General features: G+C 40.9%; 1 protein-coding gene across 4 annotated transcripts; it reads right to left on the minus strand.

Moving 5' to 3' along the window:
* Nucleotides 1-7: 7 nt before the first annotated feature.
* MDM2 (MDM2 proto-oncogene) lies at nt 8-16,174 on the minus strand. Of its 4 annotated transcripts, none has more exons than XM_081083221.1 (12): nt 15,935-16,155; nt 15,260-15,341; nt 15,071-15,155; nt 12,705-12,779; nt 12,254-12,387; nt 11,088-11,137; nt 7,647-7,714; nt 7,427-7,523; nt 6,320-6,483; nt 3,984-4,139; nt 3,291-3,368; nt 8-775 (listed from the first exon to the last, which is right to left on the minus strand). In XM_081083221.1, exons 3-12 carry the CDS (start codon nt 15,149-15,151, stop codon nt 203-205), a joined length of 1,476 nt encoding a protein of 491 aa, XP_080939347.1. In that variant the 5' UTR covers nt 15,152-15,155; nt 15,260-15,341; nt 15,935-16,155; the 3' UTR covers nt 8-202. The 4 variants fall into 4 exon arrangements, with proteins under 4 accessions (XP_080939347.1, XP_080939348.1, XP_080939346.1 ...); XM_081083222.1 differs by having other exon boundaries at nt 15,812-15,939; XM_081083220.1 differs by lacking the exon at nt 15,260-15,341 and having other exon boundaries at nt 15,935-16,174.
* Nucleotides 16,175-24,479: the final 8,305 nt, after the last annotated feature.

Genomic DNA, 24,479 nt, shown 5'->3' on the forward strand with positions numbered 1-24,479 from the left:
AGAGAGTAGTGTAGCAAAGGTGGAGACTTATCGAAGAACAAGTACAGACTCCCACGTGTTGAGAGGGAAAGAGTCCCACAGAATGGACTCCCAAGTGGGGAGGGGGAAAGGGGTCCCCTATGATAATTTATTGTTTTTATAGATATAAAAAAATAAAATTTCATTTCTAAATTTTGTTTAAAAAAATTTATAGGTAGGTCGACTAGGAGAAATAAGTTAGCACAATCATTTGAATTGGTTGTCTACACACTGGACAGGGCTTATTTCTTTTTTTTAGCTTTTTTGCACATGTAAAGCATGCCATAAGATGTCCTGTTTTGCCATGGACGATGCAACCATTTTTAGGTCGGCCTTGGCAAATCACACAAGGTTCGATGGCATTATTGGGAAAATTAGAATCCACACATTCTTTGTCTTGTGTTTCTTCCCTTTCATACTCTCTGACATCTTCTTGGCTGCTATAAATGATGCTACCAGAAGTCGATGGCTGAGAATAGTCCTCACTTTCTTGGGATAGGGAGGCTTGTGTGATCTTTTCATCATTTTCCTCAACACATGATTCTTGGGAATCACTCACTGTACTTTTTTTACAATCAGGGACATCAAAGCCCTCTTCTACTTGTGTTGGGTTTTCTAGTTTGGTTTTCTCAGGCATGCTTCCTTTTTCTTTCCCTTTGTCTTCAGGAAGCCAGTTCTCACGAAGGGCCCAACATCTGTTGCAATGTGATGGCAGGGGAGGATTCATTTCATTGCACGAAGTACACTTCCAATAATCCTTCAATGAAATAAGACAGTTAGTCTCTGTTACCCTCTGATGACTAGTCATATTAACACTAACTTTAATATGTCTAGGTCAAGGGTGGGCAACCCCTGGCACGCGTGCCAAACATGGCACGCCAGTAACTTTTGCTGGCACGTGAAACCCTCTCTTACAATCTTCCATTTACAATTTTTTTCTTAATATCGACTTTATTTTTCAGATAAATTCAGTGTAGGTGCATCTTAGATAAATAATTTTACATAACATGTATACATTAAAAAATAAATGTATTTTTCATCATCATATACTGTGTTTTTGTTGCTCGAATGAATTTTATTATTTCTTTAAGGTTCTTCACATACGTACACCTTAAGAGATATCAAGTAGGCGTAACATGTTCTCAAAAAATTAGGGTTGGCACGCAGAAGAATTTTTAGTCAGAGATTCTGCTGGTTTTGGCACGCACTCACAAAAAGGTTGCCCACCCCTGGTCTAGGTAAAATGTATCACAAGGCCTAATTTTCAGCATTTCATGTTTTATAGAAAACATTCAACATTTAAACAGTCTTTCCCTAAGTATGAGATTTTAAGTACTTTTTTTTTTTTTTTCAGCTAACCTCTTAACCATGCATCTCAAGTTATCTGTTGGAGGACACAGATACATAGTTGGTTCTGAGATGAAACAAGTGCCAACTACTGGCATCAACTAACTACTACTCTGTAATGAGACCTGTAACCACTCCACTCCCTTAAAGGCTCAATCCTGGATACTGTGCCAGAGTCCACCCATCGATCTGGATGAAACTCTCTCTCAATCCACCATGGACTCTCTCAGCAGTGCTCTAAAACTCAGGGCTCAGCTGAGTGTTCCCGAACTTCACCCACAAAAGCAATGTGGAAACATTCTTCAATAATCACTGTCAGCTAACATCTGTCGTCATTGTCACTATCCAAAATGTATGCCCTTTACTTGTTTATCCTTTCCTGTGTTCTCACTCTGTAACTGCTCATTGCTTTTTCTTTATCCCAATTTATTTCCCAAAACTTTCCACCATCTTCAGCCTCTTCACTGAACGTATTCTTACTTCCCTATCTTAACTGAAGCATGGTTTTCCCTGAGGACCCTGTATATGTAACACTTGCCACAAAAGGTCCTGCCTATCTTGCCATGAATAATGTACCATTTCTAAGTTGCCTAACAAATGACATAATACATTAGCAACAAGGGTGGAGAATGTTCATTCTTCCACATTGGTTCTTTCAAGTTGTTAAAGTAGGTTTCTTATAACTGATAAAACCAAAGACAAACGTTTTGTAATATTAGGGGTTGAAATGCTTCAAAAAGTCCAAAAATTTGCAAGATCTATGTCTGAAACATTTCACTCAACTTGATATCAAATGAGTCTAGTTGCTTGAATTATTTTCTAACTAGACTCGTACATGAATTCGTGCACTAGTGGAGTCCCTCAGCCTGGCCTGCGGGATCGGGCTTACTTATACCAGCACTGTACCTAGGGGCCAGTCAGCGAAAGTCGCTACGAACGTCCAGGTCTGCCTCCACTTGCCTCCAACTGCTAGGCTCAGTCACAGAAAGGGCCTCTAGCAGTACTCGAGTTGCATGCAACAGGTTCTTAGTGAGTGACAAGGTGAGAGGTGTTCTCCATATCTATGAGTCCAATCATGGTACCAGAGCTGGGTCGGAGAACACTCGGCAAATGTCCCAGGGTATATCAAGTCTAGCTGCTCCTGCTGGGTGCTCGCACACCTTTGTGGTGGGCAGGGTCTCAGGGAGTCGTCAGGGTGAAGCCAGCAGAGTTTATCAAGCCTAAACAAGCCAAGATTTGGCCCTGTGAAAGGAAGGCTCTGCACCAGTTGGACGTGTGAGGAAAAAATTTCCCCTGTCCAAGAGCCATGCAACAAAATTTGCCTGAATCCTGCCTCTCCCTGGCAGACAGAAATCCCGCTGCTTTCCACAGCCAGCTGTTATATGGGCAGCTCTTCCTGGCTCTGATGCTCTGGGCTGGGGAGCCTGGCTTGGGCTTAAGACCCCATACTTATCAGGGACTCCCCCTGCAGCTGAGATACTCCCCTGGAACCTCAACTGCTGCCTGTGGGAGCAGGGTCAGTCCTTTTGCTCTCTGCACTTCCTACAAGTCTCAAGTCTTGATGTGGACTCTTCTGTAAATCCTTGGTTATAAGACTTCTCTTCAGCTGGACTTCAGTTGGTTATTCAGGTTGATTGCTCTGTATTTGTTTGGTCCTGGGAGGAGGTGGGTGTACCTCCCACCTATTCCACCACCATCTTGGATCACCTTTCATAATCATGTTCTTTAAAAGTTCCAGCTCAAAAAGTTAAAAAATGTAGCAACATATCCCAACACAACAAATAAAAGAACAAAATGCTTTAAATAATTAAAATTTTAAAGATTTTAACTTTATAAAAATTGCCTCGTCAGGAAGTAGACTAGATATATTCTAATCTTGATTTCAATGTTATTTTTTGATACCTTAAAAACAGATGTATACTTACAGCTAAGGAAATTTCAGGATCATCTTCAAATGAGTCTGTATCACTCTCCCCTGCATGATACACAGTAACTTGATATACCTAATAAAATAAACCCATTATTTTTTTTCAACCAGAAACGTTTCTTAATGGTGAGTCCTAAATGAATAACATGTGCTACTATATATCAGAAATTCTGAGACAACGGTCAAATGGAATGAGAGAGTATAAAGGGGGAAAAATGGAGATCAGGGAAATCCTGAGCCAATATGGTAAAAACTCAGGTAAGATATATAAAATGAATGAAGCAAAATATGTAGTACAAGCATCTTATTTTATAAATAAGGTATTAAATAACAATGAAACAGCTAAAAATGTAGGCAACAGATCTAGAGATACTATGTGACTTTATGTAACTGCATGCATGCGTCACTTTTATAAAAAGTAAATTAATATTAATAGAGGGGAACTGAGTTAAATATTTTTAATGAGCAGACTATTTTATAACAATGCTCATTAAGGTCTACATACTTCTTGGCATATTTATAAAAATATAAATCAGACAAGGAACTACAAAGCCTCAATTCCACATAACAATATTCCAGTTTGAATAAATCAAGTTCAAGTATTTCAAGTGAAATCTGAATACATTCTTTCAATCTCATCAGTCAACAAATGAAAAATATTTTAGAATATAATTAGAGAAAATAAAACTACCTCATCATCTTCATCTGAGAGTTCTTGTCCTTCTTCACTGAGGTTATAATCTTCTGAATTGAAAGACTCAACTTCAAATTCTACACTGAATCGATCTGAAACTGAATCTTGATCCAACCAATCACCTGACTGTTCACTTACACCAGCATCAAGATCCTAAAATCGGGGGTTGAGGGGGTGACATTGTACATTACTTGTTGGCCTCTATAACAGCTTCCTAAATCATCCCTGTGCCCCTAACTCTTCCTTAATTCTATTCTGCACACTGACACTAAATTAAGATTCTGGATCCCCCAGCCAGTGGGGCTTAGCAATTGAGTGTCGACCCAGGAATCAAGATGGTCTATCTTCCCATGAGGACAGGGATCATATCTACCTTGACTACCACAGTATCTCTAGTGCCAAATAAAACCTGGAAAAGAAGACACAACACATTTCGTACCGCTCAGGAGTTTTCTCGTGTTTCGCACGCCATCTGTTAAGGACCGCTCACGAGTGTTCTCGTTTTTCACGCCCATGGAAAAAGGAGCGAATCTAGATACTTATGTAAATTTTATTTGGTCCCTCTTCATAGAGGAAAATGTTTTATGCAGTACCATACGTTAAAAAAAGTACTAGGAACTTTAATTGTTTAATTGTTTTTGTAAATAAAAATGTTATAATTATTGAAAAACAACACCTAGAGTGCATTATGATGATTTAAATAACGTGCAGTTTGCCCAAAAAACGTGCGGTCCCTGGCATATGTCTTAGAGATTTCTATGCGGTATGCAATGTGTTAAATATCTACTGAATAAACTTGTTCTACTCATGCCATCTAGTGGCCTACATAAGTAACAGCTCTTCTAAATACTAACTGTAAAGTTCACATCTGTATCCATAAAATTACTGCTTTGGAAGAGAAAAACAAATACTAGCAACAAGAATACATAAAAAGAATAGGGTTAATATCATGATTGGTTCAGTCCCTTATATATTCTAGAGAACTAAAAAATGATCATTCGGATCCAGAATAGTGATCAGGAGAAACTGTCATATCACAAATAAATGTTCTAATTTTAATTACATTTTAAAGACCATGTTAAATGACAAGAAAGAAAATATTCCATTTTTCAAGTGCTCTTGCTAGCAAAAACTTCTTTCAGTGACATCGCTTAAGAATTTTACTCCTGGATTTTTATCAATCCAACACTTCGGATTTTTATCAATCAAAATGTACTGATATGTCATCCATGCAGTATTACACCCATTTCACAGCATTAGTATCAGACCTCTTGATGTCTAGACCTACATATCGCAAATGTAAAGCTCAAACTCTGCCAATTTACTTGCTGGCAACTATAGTAAAAAAAATTTATTCTAAATATTTAACACAAATTTGCCTTAGAATACTAAAATATCTAACTAAATCAAATTTCCATTTTTGTTCCCTTACTTTATTTTTAATTTTTTTATTGATTTCAGAGAGGACGGGAGAGGGAGAGAGAAACATCAATGATGAGAGAGAGCCCTAGCTGGTTTGGCTCAGTGGATAGAGCGTCGGCCTGCAGACTGAAGGGTCCTGGGTTTGATTCCAGTAAAGGGCATATGTCCAGGTTTCGGGCACTATCCTCAGTAGGGGGCGTGCAGGAGGCAGCCAATCAATGGTTCTCTCTTAACATTGATGTTTCTATCTCTCTTTCCCTCCCCCTTCCTCTCTGAAATCAATAAAAATGTTTTTTTTCTTTAAAAATGATGAGAGAGAATTACTGATCAGCTGCCTCCTGCATGCCCCACACTAGGGATCAAGCCCACAACCTGGGCATGTGCCCTGACTGGATATTGAACTGTGACCTCCTAGTTCAATTGACCCTCAACCACTGAGCCACACTGGCCAGGCTATTCCCTTATTTAAAAAAAAAAATTCTAAATTCTCAGACTATCCTATATTCCAATTTATTTGAACTTATGTTGGTACAGTGGCCTACAAGATTCTCTAACATATAGGATGACATTAATAACTATTAATATTGGTACTAATTTTACCAACCCACCTTAGTGCTACTCTGCTATCTTACACCATTCTCCCTAAACCTAGGGTTGGGGTAGGGAAGAGCTATACTTGTTTATTTGGAAAAAAAAAAAAAAAAACTTACCGGGAGCATTTGAGATCTTGCTCCCTGGCATATGTCACCAGTTTGGCTTAAACAAACTCATAAAAATAAAAATAAAAAATTACCACTGTATAGCAGTCATCACATATACATGTACATCCTACCTGAATGCTTATTAGAACTGCCAAAATTAGATTTAAAAAATAAGTCTTAAGTCATTTTTCACTTAAGCAAGAAGATTACCGGATTTGATGAAGTCCCTGTTGATTCACTACTACTACTGCTTCTTTCACAGCGTATCTCCCTGATTACACACAGAGCAAGGCTTTCATCAAAGGAAAAGGAAATACTATCAGATCTGTGGCGCTTTCTTTGACGTTCACCAGGTAATTCATCTGAGTTTTCTTCTGGATATGTAAGGAAAAACAAATTAATTAAATTGCTACACAGTTTATTTAGAAATTGAGCTGTCATGAGTACCTATTCGTACTGAAATTTAGTTCCAATGAAATTAAACCTGTTTCAACAGTTAACACTTTCATTGGGTCTGTCCAGAATAATAGAATACTATTTTTAAAAGCTTTTTAAGCTTCTTTCAGAATGTTATCTCCATTAAATCACAATTTAATCTATCCCTAGCTTGTATTAAACAATCTAGGATTTCTGTCATAAGTCAATATACTTAGAAGGTACATCTGCAATTCACTTCAGCATAAGTTAATACAAATATAAATTGATTCTCTCCCCCCAAAATAGCTATCCTTTTGTTCCAGTCCCATATATTTAATAAGACTCCTCTGCCCTTACTACCCTCACATACAGGATTTTAGTCTGGGTTTAACTATTTCATTGATCTTCTTTCACCTGATTCATATACTTTTGGTTATAATGACTTTGATTAGGCAACAGCCTCCTCCTCCAGTATCTTTTAGCTGCAAAACTGTTCAGCTATTTTCTTTATCTTGTTTTCATTTCTAAGACGGTATTTACCGTTTTTAAACTCACTGATATTTTATCACTTATTAAAAATTACAATACTTTAACTGCTAAGGTGACTAAGAATAATGAGTAAGAGTTTATAACTTTGTCCTCTATTATCTTGAATAGAAAACTGGCTAACTATAAAATCCAGGGGGGGCAAAGTAAACTGTGTCTACTGCAGTCAACCAGAAAAATGTTGCTCAGAAAGCAATTTTTAAAATCAAACAAATCACATAAAACTGAGACTAAAACTCAGAAATTAACTCATCTAAACCAAAAAAGCACAATTTAATTAAGCCAAAGTGTATTAATTTCCTAAGAAAATGAACACTGAAAAGCTGTTTGAAAATGACAAATATTCACATATACCTGTCTCACTAATTGTTCTCCTTCTAGATGAGGTAGATGGTCTAGAAACCAAATCTGAAGATGAAGGTTTCTCTTCCTGAAGCTCTTGTACAGAGTCCTAAGAATTCAAGGGGAAAAAGACCCACAAACTTAACTTGTAACACCAGAAAGCTAATTCCCCAATGCAATAACCTTTCCTATTTTCAAGAATTATACTAGAATGAGTTAATCTCAAAATTACCTTTTGATCACTCCCACCTTCAAGGTGACATCTGTTTTCACTCACAGATGTGCCTGAATCTGATGGTTCTGGTGGAAAATAAAAACAGAAAAACACAAACTGAGAAAGGGCTACTCAATATATAGTCCAGGACAAAATGCTCACACAATTTAACCTTTCAACAAATATTAAACATGTGTCTCCCAGCCTGGCTGGCATGGCTCAGTGGTTGAGAGTCAACCTATGAACCTGATCATGGTTCGATTCCCAGTCAGGGCACATGCCCAGGTTTTGGGCTCGACCCCCAGTGAGGATCAATTAAAAATATACATATTAAAAACCAAAAAATATTTTTTTAAAAAACTGACTTTTTAGTGCATAGCAAGTATTTTCTCCAGCAAGCAATAAGAAACCCTTCCCTAAATGGTCTTTTTATAAATTATTTTATTTATTTCAGAAAGGAAGGAAAAGGGAGGGAGAGAGAAATAGAAACATCATTGATGAGAGAGAATCATTGACTGGCTGCCTCCTACACACCCCACACTGGGGATCAAGCCTGCAACTCGGGCATGTGCCACCCCCGCCCATCCCACTGGGAATCAAATCGCGATCTCCTGGTTCTAGCTCGACCACCAGCAATGCCAGCTAGGCCTAAATGGTCTTTTTATGTGCAGGAGTGACAAATCACTCAGGCAAAATATAAGGAAAAGAGAGCAGAGGCAGGAAAACCAGTATTGGACAGCAACTGCAATAATACACATAAAAAAGTATTAAAACCTAAACTAAGCCATGGAAAAAAAGATAAATTTCAGAGAAATTAAAAAGGTAAAAACCAGGATGTATGACACACAAGGCAAAAGGAGAAAGGAGTTAAGGATTCCAAGATTCTACCCGGGGTGGATAAATGGGTGGTGCTAGTCACCAAGACAGAAACTGGAAAAGATGAATAGATTTGGATGGGAAGATAGTGAACTAAAGGGGATGAAACTCAGGTACGTAATTTTAGTTTTTAACTGGATGTGTAGACATGGAGCTCAAAAAGTCAGTTTCAGTTATAGAAATTACCAAATATCATAATCAAATGCGCTTTACTGCTCCCTGAGACATTTTTACCTTAGTAGGGAAGTCAGGACTGAGCATTAACAATTTGAAATGATATACAATGTCATAACAGTTTATTTCTTCTTCATATCATGAGCAAGGTATTATACTTATTTTAAGTTGTACATGTACATTTTATATTTTTAGTATAACAGGTATTACAAAGCAGATGTAATAAAAAAGGAAGCACTAGATATGACAAGGTTTAGAACACTATGAGTTCTAAAGTTAATGCCACTCAACTGAACCTGAAACTCAGAATGGAAACATAAGAAATTTACGAATTACCATCTCATTAACATAATGTTCCTAGTAATCCACCAAGGTTTATTTACTTTTTGTTCTTTTCAAAATTCTACCAAGGTTAACTTTTTTTAAAATATGTATTTTTATTGATTTCAGAGAGGGAGAAGGAGAGATAGAAACATCAATGATGACAGAGAACCATTGGTCAGCTGCTTCCTGCACGCCCCCTACTGGGGGTTGAGCCTGCAACCCTGCACGTGCCTGGACTAAGAATCAACTGACATCCTAGTTCACAGAAGTAAGCTCAACCACTGAGCCACAATGGCCGGGCTTACCAAGATTAATTTACATGAATGAACACATCAGAGATAATACTTCAGAAAACGCTACTACAGATACTATTTATAGTTGTTTATTTGCCTTCATTTGATTTCATAAAGAGCTTTGTAAAACAATAAAGTCACCAGACTAATAATCACCTCTATTCCAAATAAGATAGATGGTGATGCCCTTTTCTGGGTCTTAAATCCTAACTTTGGAAGAATAAGTATTCAACACATTTACTAAACACCATATTAATAAAACACTACTGTGTGTGTGATGCAGAATGTAGACCTGAACAGGACATAAGAAAGCAATATAAACAATTATAAAAAGAAAATTTATATCAATAAAATTTAAGTACAGAATAGTAGGAGCATAAAGAAATGGTCTGTTCATTCTGGGAAATAAGCTTCTGAGAACAGTTTTTTTTTTGTTTTTTGAGAAGAGTTCTTAACTGACTTTCTAGGATGGGTTTTAAGAAATCTGTGGTGTACTGGAGCCAGCTCCTACCATCACTCAAACCCAGACTGTGCACCTCTCTTCCCAATTCTGTGTTTGTACCCTAAAAATGGCCATGGTGGGAGTATTTACACCATGGAAATCAGCAACCACTATAAATCAGGCCTTTTCCCCTGGGGAGTGGATTAAAACACTTACCAGCATACCACTATCCTATATAATAAAAGGATAATATGCAAATGGACCCTAACAGCAGAACAACTGGGAATGACTGGTCACTATGACACACACTGACCACCAGGGGGCAGACGCTCAATGCAGGAGATGCCCCCTGGTGGTCAGTGCGCTCCCACAGAGGGAGCTCTGCTCAGCCACAAGCCAGGCTAACGGCTGCCAGTACAGCGGTGGTGACGAGAGCTTCTCCCGCCTCCTCAGCAGCACTAAGGATGTCCAACTGCAGCTTAGGCCTGCTCCCCACTGGCAAGTGGACATCCCCCAAGGGCTCCCAGATGCCAGAGGGATGTCTGACTGCCAGCTTAGGCCTGATCCCCTGGGAAATAGGCCTAAGCCAGCAGGTGGACATCCCCCAAAGGGTCCCAGACTGCGAGAGGGCACAGGCCAGGCTGAGGGACCCCCCCCCCCAAGTGCACAAAGTTTTGTGCACCGGGCCTCTAGTATATGTTTATTTTTCTAGAATGAGAATACAGTGCTTTTGTCACATTATTAAAGGGGTAAGTGACCCAAAAATAGCCTGTTAAGAACAATACGTCTAAAGGCAAGAAAGTACAATGCCACTTACCTAAACAAATTGGTAAACAAAGCTTTGTCTATTATAAAAGTAAACACACACACACACACACAAATACCCATCCTTTCAAATGGTCCTACCTAGGTATATACATTACTTCCCAAAGCCTTTCAATACATTTCCGGTTTGATCACATCTCTACTAAGCAGTAACTTTTGAAATTATACACATTTCAGAACAAATACTAACCCTCATATCCCAAGGCCTACACGGAGGTAACAAGACATTTAACCTTTCATATCATAAATCTGCATTAGAGCCTTAGTGTTATGTTGTTTTAGTTCAGTGGTCGACAACCGGTGGTCTGTGGACCACTGGTAGTCCATGAGGTCCGAAAGGTTGACGACCTGTTTTAGTTCATATGTAGTTCTTCCCATTAAATTTATCATATTCTTTTATTACAGTTAAACATATCATTAAAGCAACTTTTAAAGAGAATCACAATTACAAAATGACTAAACATACACAAAATGTCTTAAAATATTTTCATGGTATATGTTTATGATATTCAAAAATTAACTTACCCGCCTGATTGACTATTACCAAGTTTTTGTAGATCATTGTGTATATTTTCCTTGTAGGGAGAAGAAATAAGAAATGCACATTTTAAAATAAATGTATCAAATTGGCCTTAACCAGACTTTTAAAAGTATTATTATATTTAAGTGCACAAAGACCAAATTTTAAATCTCTGAATTCATATTATATCAATGTTCTAGGTCTTAAAAAGCACCATAATTACTTGTAGAATGATTACATACAGCTACCTTTTACAATTACTGAAGTCTCTCTAGTTGAAAGATTTTATGTTTCCATCTCTTGAAATGTGCCTTGTTTGGACTTTACCACACAATTCCAGAGAATGGGTATAAATGCAGAAAGCGGGTTAACATATGTACTTATTTTTCAAAGAGAAATTTTCTAGCTGTGTTTAGAAATAGACTTCCTAGAAAAAGTAGTGTGTTATAAAAACCCCACTATAGGAACTTGATTCTAATTTTGACTCATCAACCCTTGACCAGTCATCTAATGGATTTTCTTTCTTGACCTTAAAATTTGTTGAAGATAAAACCGTATTATTCATCTTGTAAATACAGACTGAGAACCTACTATGTACCAATCACTGTTCTAGAAACTGGGGGGAAAGAATACAAAAACCCCACAAATCTCTGCTCTCACTGAACATAACTATATCTTAATAGGAAGGCAATTCACTTATTCCAGTCTTCATTGATATCATGGTGTGTGTTTTTTAAACCAATGATTTTAGAGAATGTTTTTGGTCGCAAGACATCATTTCTAATTCTCAAGGTTAAGAGAGAAGTGCCAAATCCAACTATTTCCTTTTACCCTTGGGACTGATGATACAGCTCCTTAAACTCACAAGTCAACATTTTTATTCATATCCTTTTTCTAAGTCAGCAATTTCCCCAGTATGTAACCTCTCAACATATCAAAGATAACTTTAATACCAGAAATTACATCTCCAAATAATACAAGAATAAATTGTGTTTCTCGTACTCACAACTAAAAACCTACTTTTGCCCCACCCTATATGCTATATTGCTAAGAAATTAAAATTTAGCATCTTTTACATATAACAATTTTTCTCTGACAAAAAGGAGGGTGGAGGCGAACTGAAACATTTACCCAGTTTGTTTTTTACAATAGACTAAACCGAAAAATTCACCTGTGTTCTTTCACAGAGAAACTTGGCACTCCAAACAAATCCCCTAGAAGGTCATTTGAACAATATACAATATGCTGTTGCTTCTCATCATATAATCGCTTCTTCATAATATACTGGCCAAGATAAAATATAACCTGAAACAGAAACATGATTTCTGAGAATTAATGAAAATTAAATGTTAGTTTCAAATACATTCAACATCGTTTATCTGAAGAGGGTTAAACCAGCAACCACATTCACAACCATCAAAAATAGCAACCCTATAAAAATCTTTTCCTTTTAATTTGATGGATGCAGAGACATTGCTTCTGATTTAGTTAAATAAAAGTTTGAAATGTATTTTTTCAGACCTTAACTGCCCAGATATCTAGGTACTACACATTAGGAAAAGAAAAGGCGGCAAAATGCTAGCAAGACATTAGTTATCTCATTAACTCTTAGTTCAGCTTACCTCTTTCATAGTATAAGTGTCTTTTTGTGCACCAACAGATTTCAACAACTTCAAAAGCAATGGCTTTGGTCTAACCTATGAAAAAGAGTTGCTATTATACTTCCAAATTTATTACAGAACTATAAGCCCCATTGCAAACATGTCCATAATTTCAATAAAGATAGCAGACACTACATTTAACAATCTCACAAGGTTATACTTCAAAAAATAAGTCACAATGTTTTCATTAAAAATAATAGACTATATAAACTGAATACCAGACTATCTCAGGAGTTTGAAAAAAAAAAATGCTGGGACCTAATTATTACACAGTCAGACTTCTCAGCTGTTACCAGTTGTCATCAAAACAGGTATCCATGCCGATGCAGTGAAAATTACGTTTTTTCCCTCCAGCTGTTTCTGTCATCAGCTTATTATCTTACAAACCCAGCCATAAATGGAATACCCCTATGAGCTTACTGTAAACTAAATTACAAAACCCAAGAAAAATAAACCTCTAGTGTGGGGCCTTTTACCAATCTTTTCCTTCTTACAGATTAGGTTCCTGAAGAATGGAGAATTTAAATAACCAAACCAAGGTGACAAGATAATTAAGAGCAGCTCTGAGACTGCCACTTATGCCCCTCAATTACAAGCCACCATTTTCTTCTGACTATATCATGCTGCCTCTTAGTTCAGCGGTTCTCAACCTGTGGGTCGCGACCCCTTTGGCGGTCGAACGACCCTTTCACAGGGGTCGCCTAGTACCATCCTGCATATCAGATATTTACATGACGATTCATAACAGTAGCAACATTACAGTTATGAAGTAGCAATGAAAATAATTTTATGGTTGAGTCACAACATGAGGAACTGTATTTAAAGGGCCAGAAGGTTAAGAACCACTGTCTTAGTTGGTCTTCATTTCAATTATCTACTTGATAAACATTACTGAGTTTCTACCATGCACCAAACAGTGACAGGTATTGGCTAAAAAAAAAAAAAGAAAAACATATGACCTGTATTCCAGGGGCCAGTCAACTACACTGAGGGGAACCAAAGTTTTGCTACCCTGAAGCTGCTTTTGGGGATACTGATTTTAAGCTGTTTATTAAGAGACAAAAGATCCAGAAAGACTTTCTGACCCTCCCCCTCTTTCCTTCCCAAGAGATCCAGAAAGAAAAACCTGCTTCAGGAAGGAGATCGCAGGCTGTGCCTTAGCCTCATTGAGCTGAGGGGGTAATAAGAGGCGTCATGCAGGGGCCGGTTAGTAGCTGCCCTCCGTGCCCCACTGTTTCTGAGTGGCCTAGCAAGAATTTTCCGTCAAAGTAAGGGAAATAAGTACGCTCTGCTCTTCCTCAACTACATAAATGGCCCGTTCTCATTTCTGAAATCTAATACCCCATCCCCCATTTTCTCCTTCTTCCAAAAATGTCTTATACACCCCATGTTGCCTCACTGTCTTTGGAACTTTCATACCCATGCCCATGTATTAAAACTTTGATTTCTCTCCAGTTGATCTGTCTGTTAATTAGCCCAGCCAGAACTTAGAAGGTGGGAAGAAAAGTGTTAATATTTTTTAGCCTCACACTATTAACAGTCTTTTGGTGAGCTAGCAAGTTATCAGTTAGCAATCAAATAGTATGTATATAATTCAAGACCCATGAGTTCTCCTATAAAATACTTTTACAGAAACATTCAAAAATAAATCATAACCTTTTCATTAAATGTATCCTAACACAAAGCAGCACTAGGTGTAATACACAAACACTAAAAGGCAATCAAAACACAGTCAAGGCATAAATTTTTTAAATGGCATACTGTTACGAAATACTATACAGCAGTTAAAAACAATTCTGTAATATTATTTGTCAGGGCTGTACCTCTAACTTAATGTCATCTCACTAGAACAAAACAATAACATAAAAATTCACACGTGCACATATGTATGTGGTTATATACACTTTAAAAAAATCTAAAAGACAGTCAAAAGGCTAGAATTTTCGGTCGTGACTTTCTTCATTTCTGCCCATGCCTCAACTCTAACGGCATGAATGACTTTTGTGACTTCTAGGAACCATTTAAAAAGTTAAATACTAACGAGTCAACACGGGGAAAACCTCTGTCACATAATGCAGGCCAGCACCCCTGCCCCGGCAGGCCATGGCACTCACCTTCACATCCAGGGTGGTGCAGGGCTGCGAAAAGGCCGTTCCTTACAGCAGCGGACCCCACCCAGCTATGCCCACCTGGCAGAATCTAAGCTACGCACACACCACCCCACTCTTAAGGAGCCGTGCAATGATTGGGTGAGTCAACCTAATTCAGCTGATCACATCACCAAGGAAAATATGTTTAAAAATTACCCTTTGAGACAAAATACCAACCAGGGTCTCTTGTTCAGAAGCCGGAATCTGGGAGGTGCTCACAGCACCATCCGTAGACACAGACATACTGGTATTGCACATCTGCCTGAGAGGAGGGGAAAAAGATAAAACACCATCAATACTCAAAACAATACCTTTCAATAGCAATGCGTTTACAGAAACTGAATCCATCTGCAAGCGGGTCCTCACCTGGCTCGCTAGAGATCGAGCGCCGTGTGTGCGCCGGTGCCAAAGTGAGCACAGCTGGCAGAGGTCCGGTTTAAAGCCCCAGCTGCAGACAAGTCGGGGCTTAGCTCCGGGGCTGCGGGCTCGGAACGTGTCCGAACTTGACCGGCCCAGCAAACAGCTGAGTCAACCTGCCCGCGACCCAGCCCACTCGCGCCCAGGCTCCCCGCCCGCTGCAGGCGGGGGGGCACGGAGCAGGCACCTGTCATTACTCCCGCCCCCGCCCGGCCGCCGGCGCCGCAGCGCCCCCCGCCCGTGACCTCCGCCCCACCGCCCGCACAGCCCTCCGCCCGCCCGTCCCCCGCGCCGGGAGCGCGCGCGGCCTGGAACCCAGATGGCAACCAGCTCGCCTCCTTCCAACAAAACCTCCCCGAACCCACGTGCTCTGCACCCCCCACCACCAAGTGCACAAAGCCTGCGTGCAAGGGGGAAGGCTGGCAGCCACGGCAGCGAGACCCGAGTCCCGGCGCCAACCCAGGACTGCCCGCGCGCTTCCCGGCTGGAACCTGCTCTCACCCAGCCGGGCGGTCCGCGCCGGGAGTCGGGTGGGGCGTCCCCAAGGTGACCCAGGGCCCTTCGCGGGCGCGCGGCAGCCCTCCACCCGGGGCGTCCACTCGCGGGCCCGGCCGCTCCACTTACTCTGTGCGGAGGAGGAGGCCCCTGGCGTCGGAAGCGGCCGGGCCTCGGTCCGCGGGCTTAGGACCGCCCCTCGGGCTCGGCTTCTGGGTCCATGTCCTTCTGGACGCACAAGCCCGCACATGCCCCACGGGGAGCGCAGCTGGACAAGGGGCACCGAAACGGCGACCCCTACCGCCCGAGGGCACCGCGCCGGAAACCGCGGCCCATCCGGGCCTTCCAGCGCGCGCGCCCGGACCCGCTGCCTCCGCCAATAGGGGCCGGGGCGGGGCGGGGCCTCCGAGGGGGCGGGCGGCGGGCTCTGCGCGCCCCCGGCAGGTGGCCAGGGGCGCAGGGCGCCCGCAACCGGCACCCCCGGGCGCCCCTTTCCGCTGCCGCCCGGTTTGGCGCGAGACGCTGGGACGCCTTTGTCCGTGGTGCTGTTTTTTGTATTTCTTCTGTTTTCTCCGCCCGACCGGGGTGGAAACTACAGGCAAATGCGTAGCTTCGTGCGGTCACCGAAAGGGAAACCAGAACTGACAGCTGTGCGATATATTCAGCTGCGCCGCCCGCCGCCGGAGCCGGGTGCGAGGGAGTTATTTCGAGACTTGCGTTTTCACAGAAGTGCGACTGACATTAGCACCATGTGGCCTTGTACCGCGGATGCACACGAACGGCCCGGTGACAGAAATGGGAGGCCGGAGGGATGAAGAAGAGCGGTCACTTTCATTTATGCTTCCAGAATATTTGGCTTTGTTTGTATAACATCTGCGTTCATCCCCATTACAAATGTACACGTATGAAGCGCTCAGTACTGACGTGCCCCTTTGGGGCACGCAGACGTGGCAATCTCAACAATGAACAAGGACGTGAGAATTGAGTGGGTTCAGCCTAGAAAGCGCGGTCATTGGCAAAGGCCAGCTGCTTCTTCGGCCAGAAGCAATTAGTTGCTTGTGAACAAGGACCTTTTATATCTTTCCCTTCTTCCACGCCCTCGCTTTCTAGAAAAGAATCTTCCTTAAACATAGTGGCCACTCAATTGATTTAATCAGCATTATTCAAGGATGATTGGGTTTGGTTTTAAAAAAAAAAAAAAACTATAACAAAAATAAAGACCCAGCCAGTTAGGTGCTTAGTTGGTTGGAGCATGTCCCAGACACCAGAAAGGTTGCAAGGTTGCGGCTGGGCTCCAGGCCAGGGAGGGCACATACCTAGGGTGTCAGTTCCATCCTTGGTCCGGGCATGTACTGGAGACAGCCAATCTGTCTGTCTGTCTGTCTATCTGTCTCCCCCTCTCTCATCAATACAAATATATTCTCAGATAAGGGTAAAATAAAAATAAACAATAAACTAATAAACCAAACTCATAAAAGGAACAAATTGGTAGTCCCCAGACTGGGGAGTGTATGTGAAAAATGTGAAAGGGATTAAGAAGTACAAATGACCAGTTATTAAAATGGTCACAGGAATGTACAGTACAGCATACAGAATATAGTCAATAATGTTGTAATAACTGTGTATGGTGTCTCATGGGTATTAGACATCCCAGGCTGATTGCTTCGTAAGTCTAATCGCTATATGGTACAACTGAAACTAATGTAATATTGTATGTCAGCTGTAATTGAAAAATAAGTTATTTTTAAAATACTTTTTTATTAAAAAAATTACAAACTTGAGAAAATAAACAAATGGGACTACATCACAATAAAATGCTTCTGCACAGCAAAAGAAACCATCAACAAAACAACAAGAAAGCCCACTGCATGGGAAAACATATTTGCCAATGTTATCACCGATGAGGGTTTAATCTCCAACATTTACAGGGAACTCATACAACTTAACAAAAGGAAGATAAACAATCCAATCAAAAAATGGGCAAAGGACCTAAATAGACACTTTTCAAAAGAGGACATTCAGAAAGCCAAGAGACACATGAAAACATGCTCAAAGTCCCTAATCATCGGAGAGATGCAAATCAAAACAACGAGGTACCATCTCACACCTGTCAGAATGACTATCATCAACAAATCAACAAAGGACAAGTGCTGGAGAGGATGCAGAGAAAAAGGAACATTAGTGCACTGCTGGTGGGAATGCAGACTGGTGCAGCCACTATGGAAGACAGTATGGAGTTTCCTCAAAAAACTAAAAATGGAACTCCCATTTGACCCTGTGATCCCACTCCTAGGAATATATCCCAAGAAATCAGAAACACTAATCAGAAAGGATATTTGCACCCCGATGTTCATAACAGCACAATCTATAATAGCGAGGATTTGGAAACAGCCTAAGAGCCCATCAGCAGATGAGTGGATTAGAAAACTATGGTACATCTACACCAGCGGTTTTCAACCTGTGGGTCGAAACCCCTTTGGGGGTTGAATGACCCTGGCGGAAGCCGGTCCATCCTTGCTGCTTGACACAGTCGCTGCAGGGAAGAAACATCTGCACAGCATATGTCTCGGGGGACCTGGCGTATGTGGCATACTGTTCTTAATATCTTTGCTCCCCTTCTTGGCGCTATGTGTTTTAACCAAGTCACCTCTCCGAGAAAGGTTGTTTCCCCAGATAGGGATTTTTCCCTGAAGTTAGGGAGGGAATAAAACCCCTTAACTAAGTGCCAGACGGGTAATTAATCACTTTACGAACAAACATGCTTAAGCTACATAATCTTTACTCCCTGGAATGGAGATAAGAAAGGCCCTAACCTTTAGAATAGAAATTGATAGGATTAAAATCAACTGGTATAAATACAGATGTAATAAGACAATAAAAGACAGAACTTGGCTGGAGATCCTGGCTAGAGATCCTGGCTAGGCTGCTGATCAACTGAACGCTGTCTCTGTGTCATTCCTTCTTCGCCGACTCCGTCCACACTTTTGGGAACCCCTGGACCTGCTGGGGCTGGACCCCAACACGACCCTTTCGCAGGGGTCGCCTAAGACCATCGGAAAACACATATATAATTACATATTGTTTTTGTGATTAATCACTATGTTTTAATTATGTTCAATTTGTAACAATGAAATTGGGGGTCACCACAACATGAGGAACTGTATTAAAGGGTCGAGGCATTAGGAAGGTTGAGAACCACTGAACACAATGGAATACCTGACTGCTATAAAAAAGAAGGAACTTTTACCATTTGCAACAGCATGGATGAACCTGGAGAGCATTATGCTAAGGGATATAAGCCAGTCGGAGAAAGATAAATATCACATGATCTCACTCATTTGTGGAATATGATGAACAACATAGACTGATGAATAAAAATGGGTCCAGAGACAGAGAAGCAGCACTGAACGAACTGTCAAACCTCAGAGGGAAGGCAGGGGAGGATGGGGAGAGTGATGTAAGAGATCAACCAAAGGACTTGTATGCATACATATTAGCATAACCAGTGGGCATGGACACTGGGGCGGTGGGGGCTTGTCCTGGGGGTGGGAGTGGCCAGGGAGGAGTCGATGGGGGGAATAAAGAGACATATGTAACACTTTAAACAATAAAAAAAGAAATTTTAAAAAATTTACAAACTAACCTTTATCACAACAAATATAATGAAGTTTCTGATTGTGAGAGCATGTGCTTGACACAGAAGAGAAAATCACAAGAGATGAAGAAAAATAAGCATAAAAATATAAATTACACAAGTTGGCATTTGTTAAATGAAGAAACAGGTGTGTGATGTAAAGTTCAAAGTCAGGATTGATCAGTGAATATCCGGGTAGTTCACAAAGGCCTCAGAAAGGATCAGAGTATTTTGTGCTTTGAAGGGCCATGAGACTTAAAACAGAGGAGAATATTATAGGCACAAGAGAAATATTATTTAAAAAGTCCAGAAATGAAAGTGTAAAGAACTTTTGGTGAAACAATAAATTAATTTGACTTGTACAAAAGTCAAGAAAAAAAAAAGTTTTAAGAACCTTTAAATTCAAAGCAAGGGAATGGGGGCTTTGTACAGGGAAGGTAATAGACAGGTTGGGGGAATGTAAACAGGAGAATTGCTTTCCATTGTGTTTCTTAAAAGACCACCATAAACAGATTCAAGCTCTGAATAATCTGGCCAGCCCTCTCTGGACCAACTTCCCCCCTTCTCATTAGCCCTGTGTTTTGAAAAAATTTTGTTCAAAAAGTTTTGAAGAGCAGAAACAAAGGGCAGAACTGATGGGATTAGTGCTTTTCTAGCGATGGAACCATAAATGAAGGAAGAAGTGATCATATTCAGAGCGTTGGGGAAAGAGATACGGATGAGGCAAGGATTCTATCTTTGGAGGAATTGGTATTGACAAGGAGAAAATTCTGAGATGTCCTAAATTAAATTATAGCAGGACAGAGGGTGGAAGGAAGAGACAAAAGGGGTTAGTCATTAACAACTGCAGTGCAAAAGCAGCAGAAGACAGCAAACACTCCTTAATGTATGTTTGAATTATTAAATTAGCCTGCAGGCGGCTAGTTCTGAAATTATCTAAAAGGCAAGACTAGCCGGGCACCATAGAATCCAAGGAGCCTCTGCTGCTTGTTTACACAGGAGTTTTACAGACTCTGTTGCCCCACTCCCAGAACTAGGCCCGATTCACCTTCTCCTACCTCTTTGTTTATAGATAATGTAAATGCTTTCAGAAAGGCTTTCTCCCTGCTACTTAATGTGTAAAAAACACTTGCAAAGTCCTCCAGAATCAGACATGTTGTCTTTCCTACCTAGCCACGCTGCTGATGGTTTAGACTCCATGTGCCAAGACCGGTCTTTCTTATTAGCAATGCCCTAATAAATTTTTTCTTTAAAAAACAAAATAACAAAACAGCTTTCAGCCGTGTAAGTTAAAATATTTTTTAACAATATTGAAAATTTTATTAACCAATATCACCCCAACAAATTCAATTAAAAAAGAAAGAGACTGATCAGATTCTATGCCAGTCAGCGTCAAAAGCTCCGCCTTCTAGGCAGCGATTGGCTCCTTGCAATTCACCCAGATTTGGTTCTCAATGGTTGGTTTCTATGCCAGTTAGCGTCTCCGAGCCTATCTCAGGGCCTGATCGGAGAGGCAGGGCTGGTCAGCAGCCGCTCCAGGCTGCTGGCTAGTGGACTGAACTGCTGACCTCTTGGGGAGAGAGAGAGAGGCAAGGCTGCTGTTGAGGCCCTGGGAGAGAGAGAGGCAAGGGCAGATCAACAGCTGCCACGAAGGCTGCGGATCAGACCCTGCTTCTCTCTCCAGACCTCAACTGCCTCTGCCTGCCTGCCTGATCACCCCTAACTGCCAGTTTGATAACTTTTACCATAGAAAGTTTTAAGGGAGGACCAGGAGCAATATAGGTCACCTTTTGGAGGAATAAGGAGTTTATATCCCCCACATCCCCCAACCAAATCTGACACTTGTAATCATGTAACCTCAGAATCACGTAATGCTCAAATGTCGCTATTCTGTTTAATGAAACACTGAGTTGCTTTTTGGAGACAACAGACCAAAACTTCAAGTCATGCAGCTAAAGCATCTGCAGAGGAGAGATCTTTGATCTCCAGCAGCCAGGAAACAAAGTCTTGCTTCACCACCCCTCACTTCACCACCCACACTCCCCCACACATGGAATCAAAGGACTAGCAGTGGTTCTCAACCTTCTGGCCCTTTAAATACAGTTCCTCATGTTGTGACCCAACCATAAAATTATTTTCGTTGCTATTTCATAACTGTAATGTTGCTACTGTTATGAATCGTAATGTAAATATCTAATATGCAAGATGGTCTTAGGAGACCCCTGTGAAAGGGTCATTCCACTGCCAAAGGGGTCGCGACCCACAGGTTGAGAACCGCTGGCCTAGGGTATAACTAGACCTTGAACACCAGAACACTTTCAGAAGCAGAGGGTCTGCTTGTCCAGGAAGACCCTGTGTTGGTGCTCCTTACCATAAATGGCCAAGCTCCAAGGTCCTCCAATAAAACTTGCCTCGCCAATGCTTCCACATACCATAGTGTTCCACTGAAACGCTTTAAATCCCTGCCTGAACCCTGGATCAGAGAGTGTGGACTTCGAGCATCAGCTTCCTTTTCTCCTGGGTGGTGCCAACTCTATATATAAAAGCCTAAGCAACCATTATGACCCAACGACCAAAACAACTGGAATGACCAGATGACCAGCCGTAGCGATGATGCACACTGACCCAGATCTTGCTGCTGGGGCCCTGACAGCCCCGAATCTGGTTCACCCACACCCCGGACCCAGACAGGAGGGAGGAGGGAGCCCAATTCCTTGTGGAATTGGCCATTGGTCAGCTTGCTTCTGGAGCTAACCTCCCTCGGTCCCTCCCCCCAGCAGGCTGCCCCCCCCCTTGCCCTCCCCCCTCATCCACCTCAATCGCTGGCCAGGCCAAGGAACTCCACCCGTGCACAAATTCATGCACCGGGCTTCTAGTTCATAATAAAATAACCAATCTTTCTCCACTGCAATTCTTAGTGTTTACTGTTTGGCTTTGCTAGCGCAAGATGAACGAACTCTTTCTGTTCTGTAACAATCATATCTTGTATGAAAGTTGCTGAGCTAGTTAACTGCCAAAAAAGACAAGTGAGTTTGGGTAGCCTCCACCCTCCTTCAGCGTGGAGTGGTTGCTAGAGTTTCCTGCAGAAAATGGCAAGGGTTTAGGAATTTTGCTGGTAGTCCCAAAGAGGGCCACTGCTTTGGTAATAGAATCTTGGCGGCAGCAGGAGTTCTATTTGATCATGGCATTGGAATGTCTATCGGTGGGATGTTCTGAGTTGGGGCATAATTTCAGCTTCATTTGGATCCCTATTTTCCCTCCCTCTCACCTCCCCACCCCCGCCCCATTTCCCTTCTCTCCTGACAATAAAGAAAATATAGTACATACATGCTTGATCAATTTTCTACCTCTGACTTTTGTAATACTTGATAGAGACTGTAAGCTCCACAAGGCCTAGGTCTTGTCTGTTTCTGTTCACCTTTGTACCCCCAGGACAGACACAGTGCCTGGCAGGCAGCATGTTTTCAATGATTATCTGTTGAATGATTGAATGCTTAAATGAGTGGTTTAACTGGACACATGAAAATAGACATACATGTAGTAAAAAAATTATTTATTCACTTGGTTTTTTATTCACTCTTCCACAAATATTTACTGAGCACTTATGACAGACACACAGTTAGATGCTAGGAGTACAAAATCCCTGAGTGAAATAATCTAACCCAGGGGTCTTTCCCAACGAGGTGAAGTCAAAGAAATAGTTCTTTATTCAGTTGGTAGAATAAAGAGGCCATATAACTGTACATATAACTGTACTAACCCCAGGAAAGTGGAAAGAAATGGAATACATTTCCTTTCATCACAGCACTCTCAATCTGCAGTCCAGAGAACACAGCCGGGTGCAAAATACTAAACTTTCATGCAATGGCACATTCATGAACAAGAAAATTATTAATATACCAACAACTGGACCAAAACACTGAAGCTCTCTGAGTAATTCAGTGATCATTACTCATAATGTGTCTGTCAGAGTTTCCATCTGCCACCAAGCTCACCCCACCCTCTGCCACAATAACTCCTCTCATGCTGAGCTCAGAGTCTGTGTCTACATCTGTGTCTACAGGCCCCTGTTAGTCTCTCTTTCAAGAAACCAGTTTTTTTCCGTCTGAAAAAAACGCAAATTCTATTTCCTTTGGAAAAATACAATTTGCAATTACAGATAGATAGATAGATTTTAAATATATATTTTTATTGATTTTTTCAGGTGAAGTTTTTAATTCAAAGATAAATCAGTCCTTTTAAGAAACCAAAAATAGCCCTAACCGGTTTGGCTCAGTGGATAGAGCATCAGCCTGTGGACTCAGGGGTCCCAGGTTCGATTCCAGTCAAGGGCATGTGCCTTGGTTGTGGGCACATCCCCAGTGGGGAGTGTGCAGGAGACAGCTGATCAATGTTTCTCTCTCATCGATGTTTCTGACTCTCTATCCCTCTCCCTTCCTCTCTGTAAAAAATCAATAAAATATATTTTTTAAAAAAATTAAAAAAAAAAGAAACCAAAAATATTTTGACAGGTTATGTTTGACTTTCAAAAGCAATACCACTTTTGTATACTGAAAAATAAAATCTTTAAATTGGACTTGTTGGTCCCATTCTTCATCTAGTAATTAATGTGTTTGCTACTATTTACAAATAAAAATGTATCTTTTTAATTCCTTTGCTAAATCCTAGTCCTCCATGTATTAACCTGAATAACATGCATGTTTTAATTTTTAAGGCAGATGGTAAACTTTTCAATAGGTCTTGTTAGATTTCATCTCATCATGGGGCAAACACTTTCACAAAATGTAATAATTCCTTTTTTAAAGTTGATGTAAAGAGAACTTGAGCAACTAAATAGCAGAAGTACATAGGCAGTATATATGTTGCCTAAGATGCTATGATTATGTTCTCTGCTTTTCCATTTGGCCAGGGTGGCTACAGTGGAAAACAGGAACTGGTACAAAGCCTGAAAAAAAATGTAAACCCAAATCTCAAGTGCATTTTAGGAAAAGTACCAATTGCCCAGCTACCTCTTCACAGCAGCTGCAAAGGAAGAAATGT

Source organism: Myotis nattereri, assembly GCF_964212035.1.
Source record: "Myotis nattereri genome assembly, chromosome: 2".
Classification (NCBI taxonomy): Eukaryota; Metazoa; Chordata; class Mammalia; order Chiroptera; family Vespertilionidae; genus Myotis; species Myotis nattereri.

Excerpts from the sequence above, each read along its gene's own strand:
- MDM2 (XM_081083220.1), bottom strand. The coding sequence starts at position 15,151 with ATGTGCAATACCAGTATGTCTGTGTCTACGGATGGTGCTGTGAGCACC. Across the intron at positions 11,138-12,253 it reads TTCTCTGTGAAAGAACACAG|GAAAATATACACAATGATCT; the intron begins GTGAATTTTTCG and ends TCTCCCTACAAG. Across the intron at positions 6,484-7,426 it reads GAGAACAATTAGTGAGACAG|AAGAAAACTCAGATGAATTA; the intron begins GTATATGTGAAT and ends TTACATATCCAG.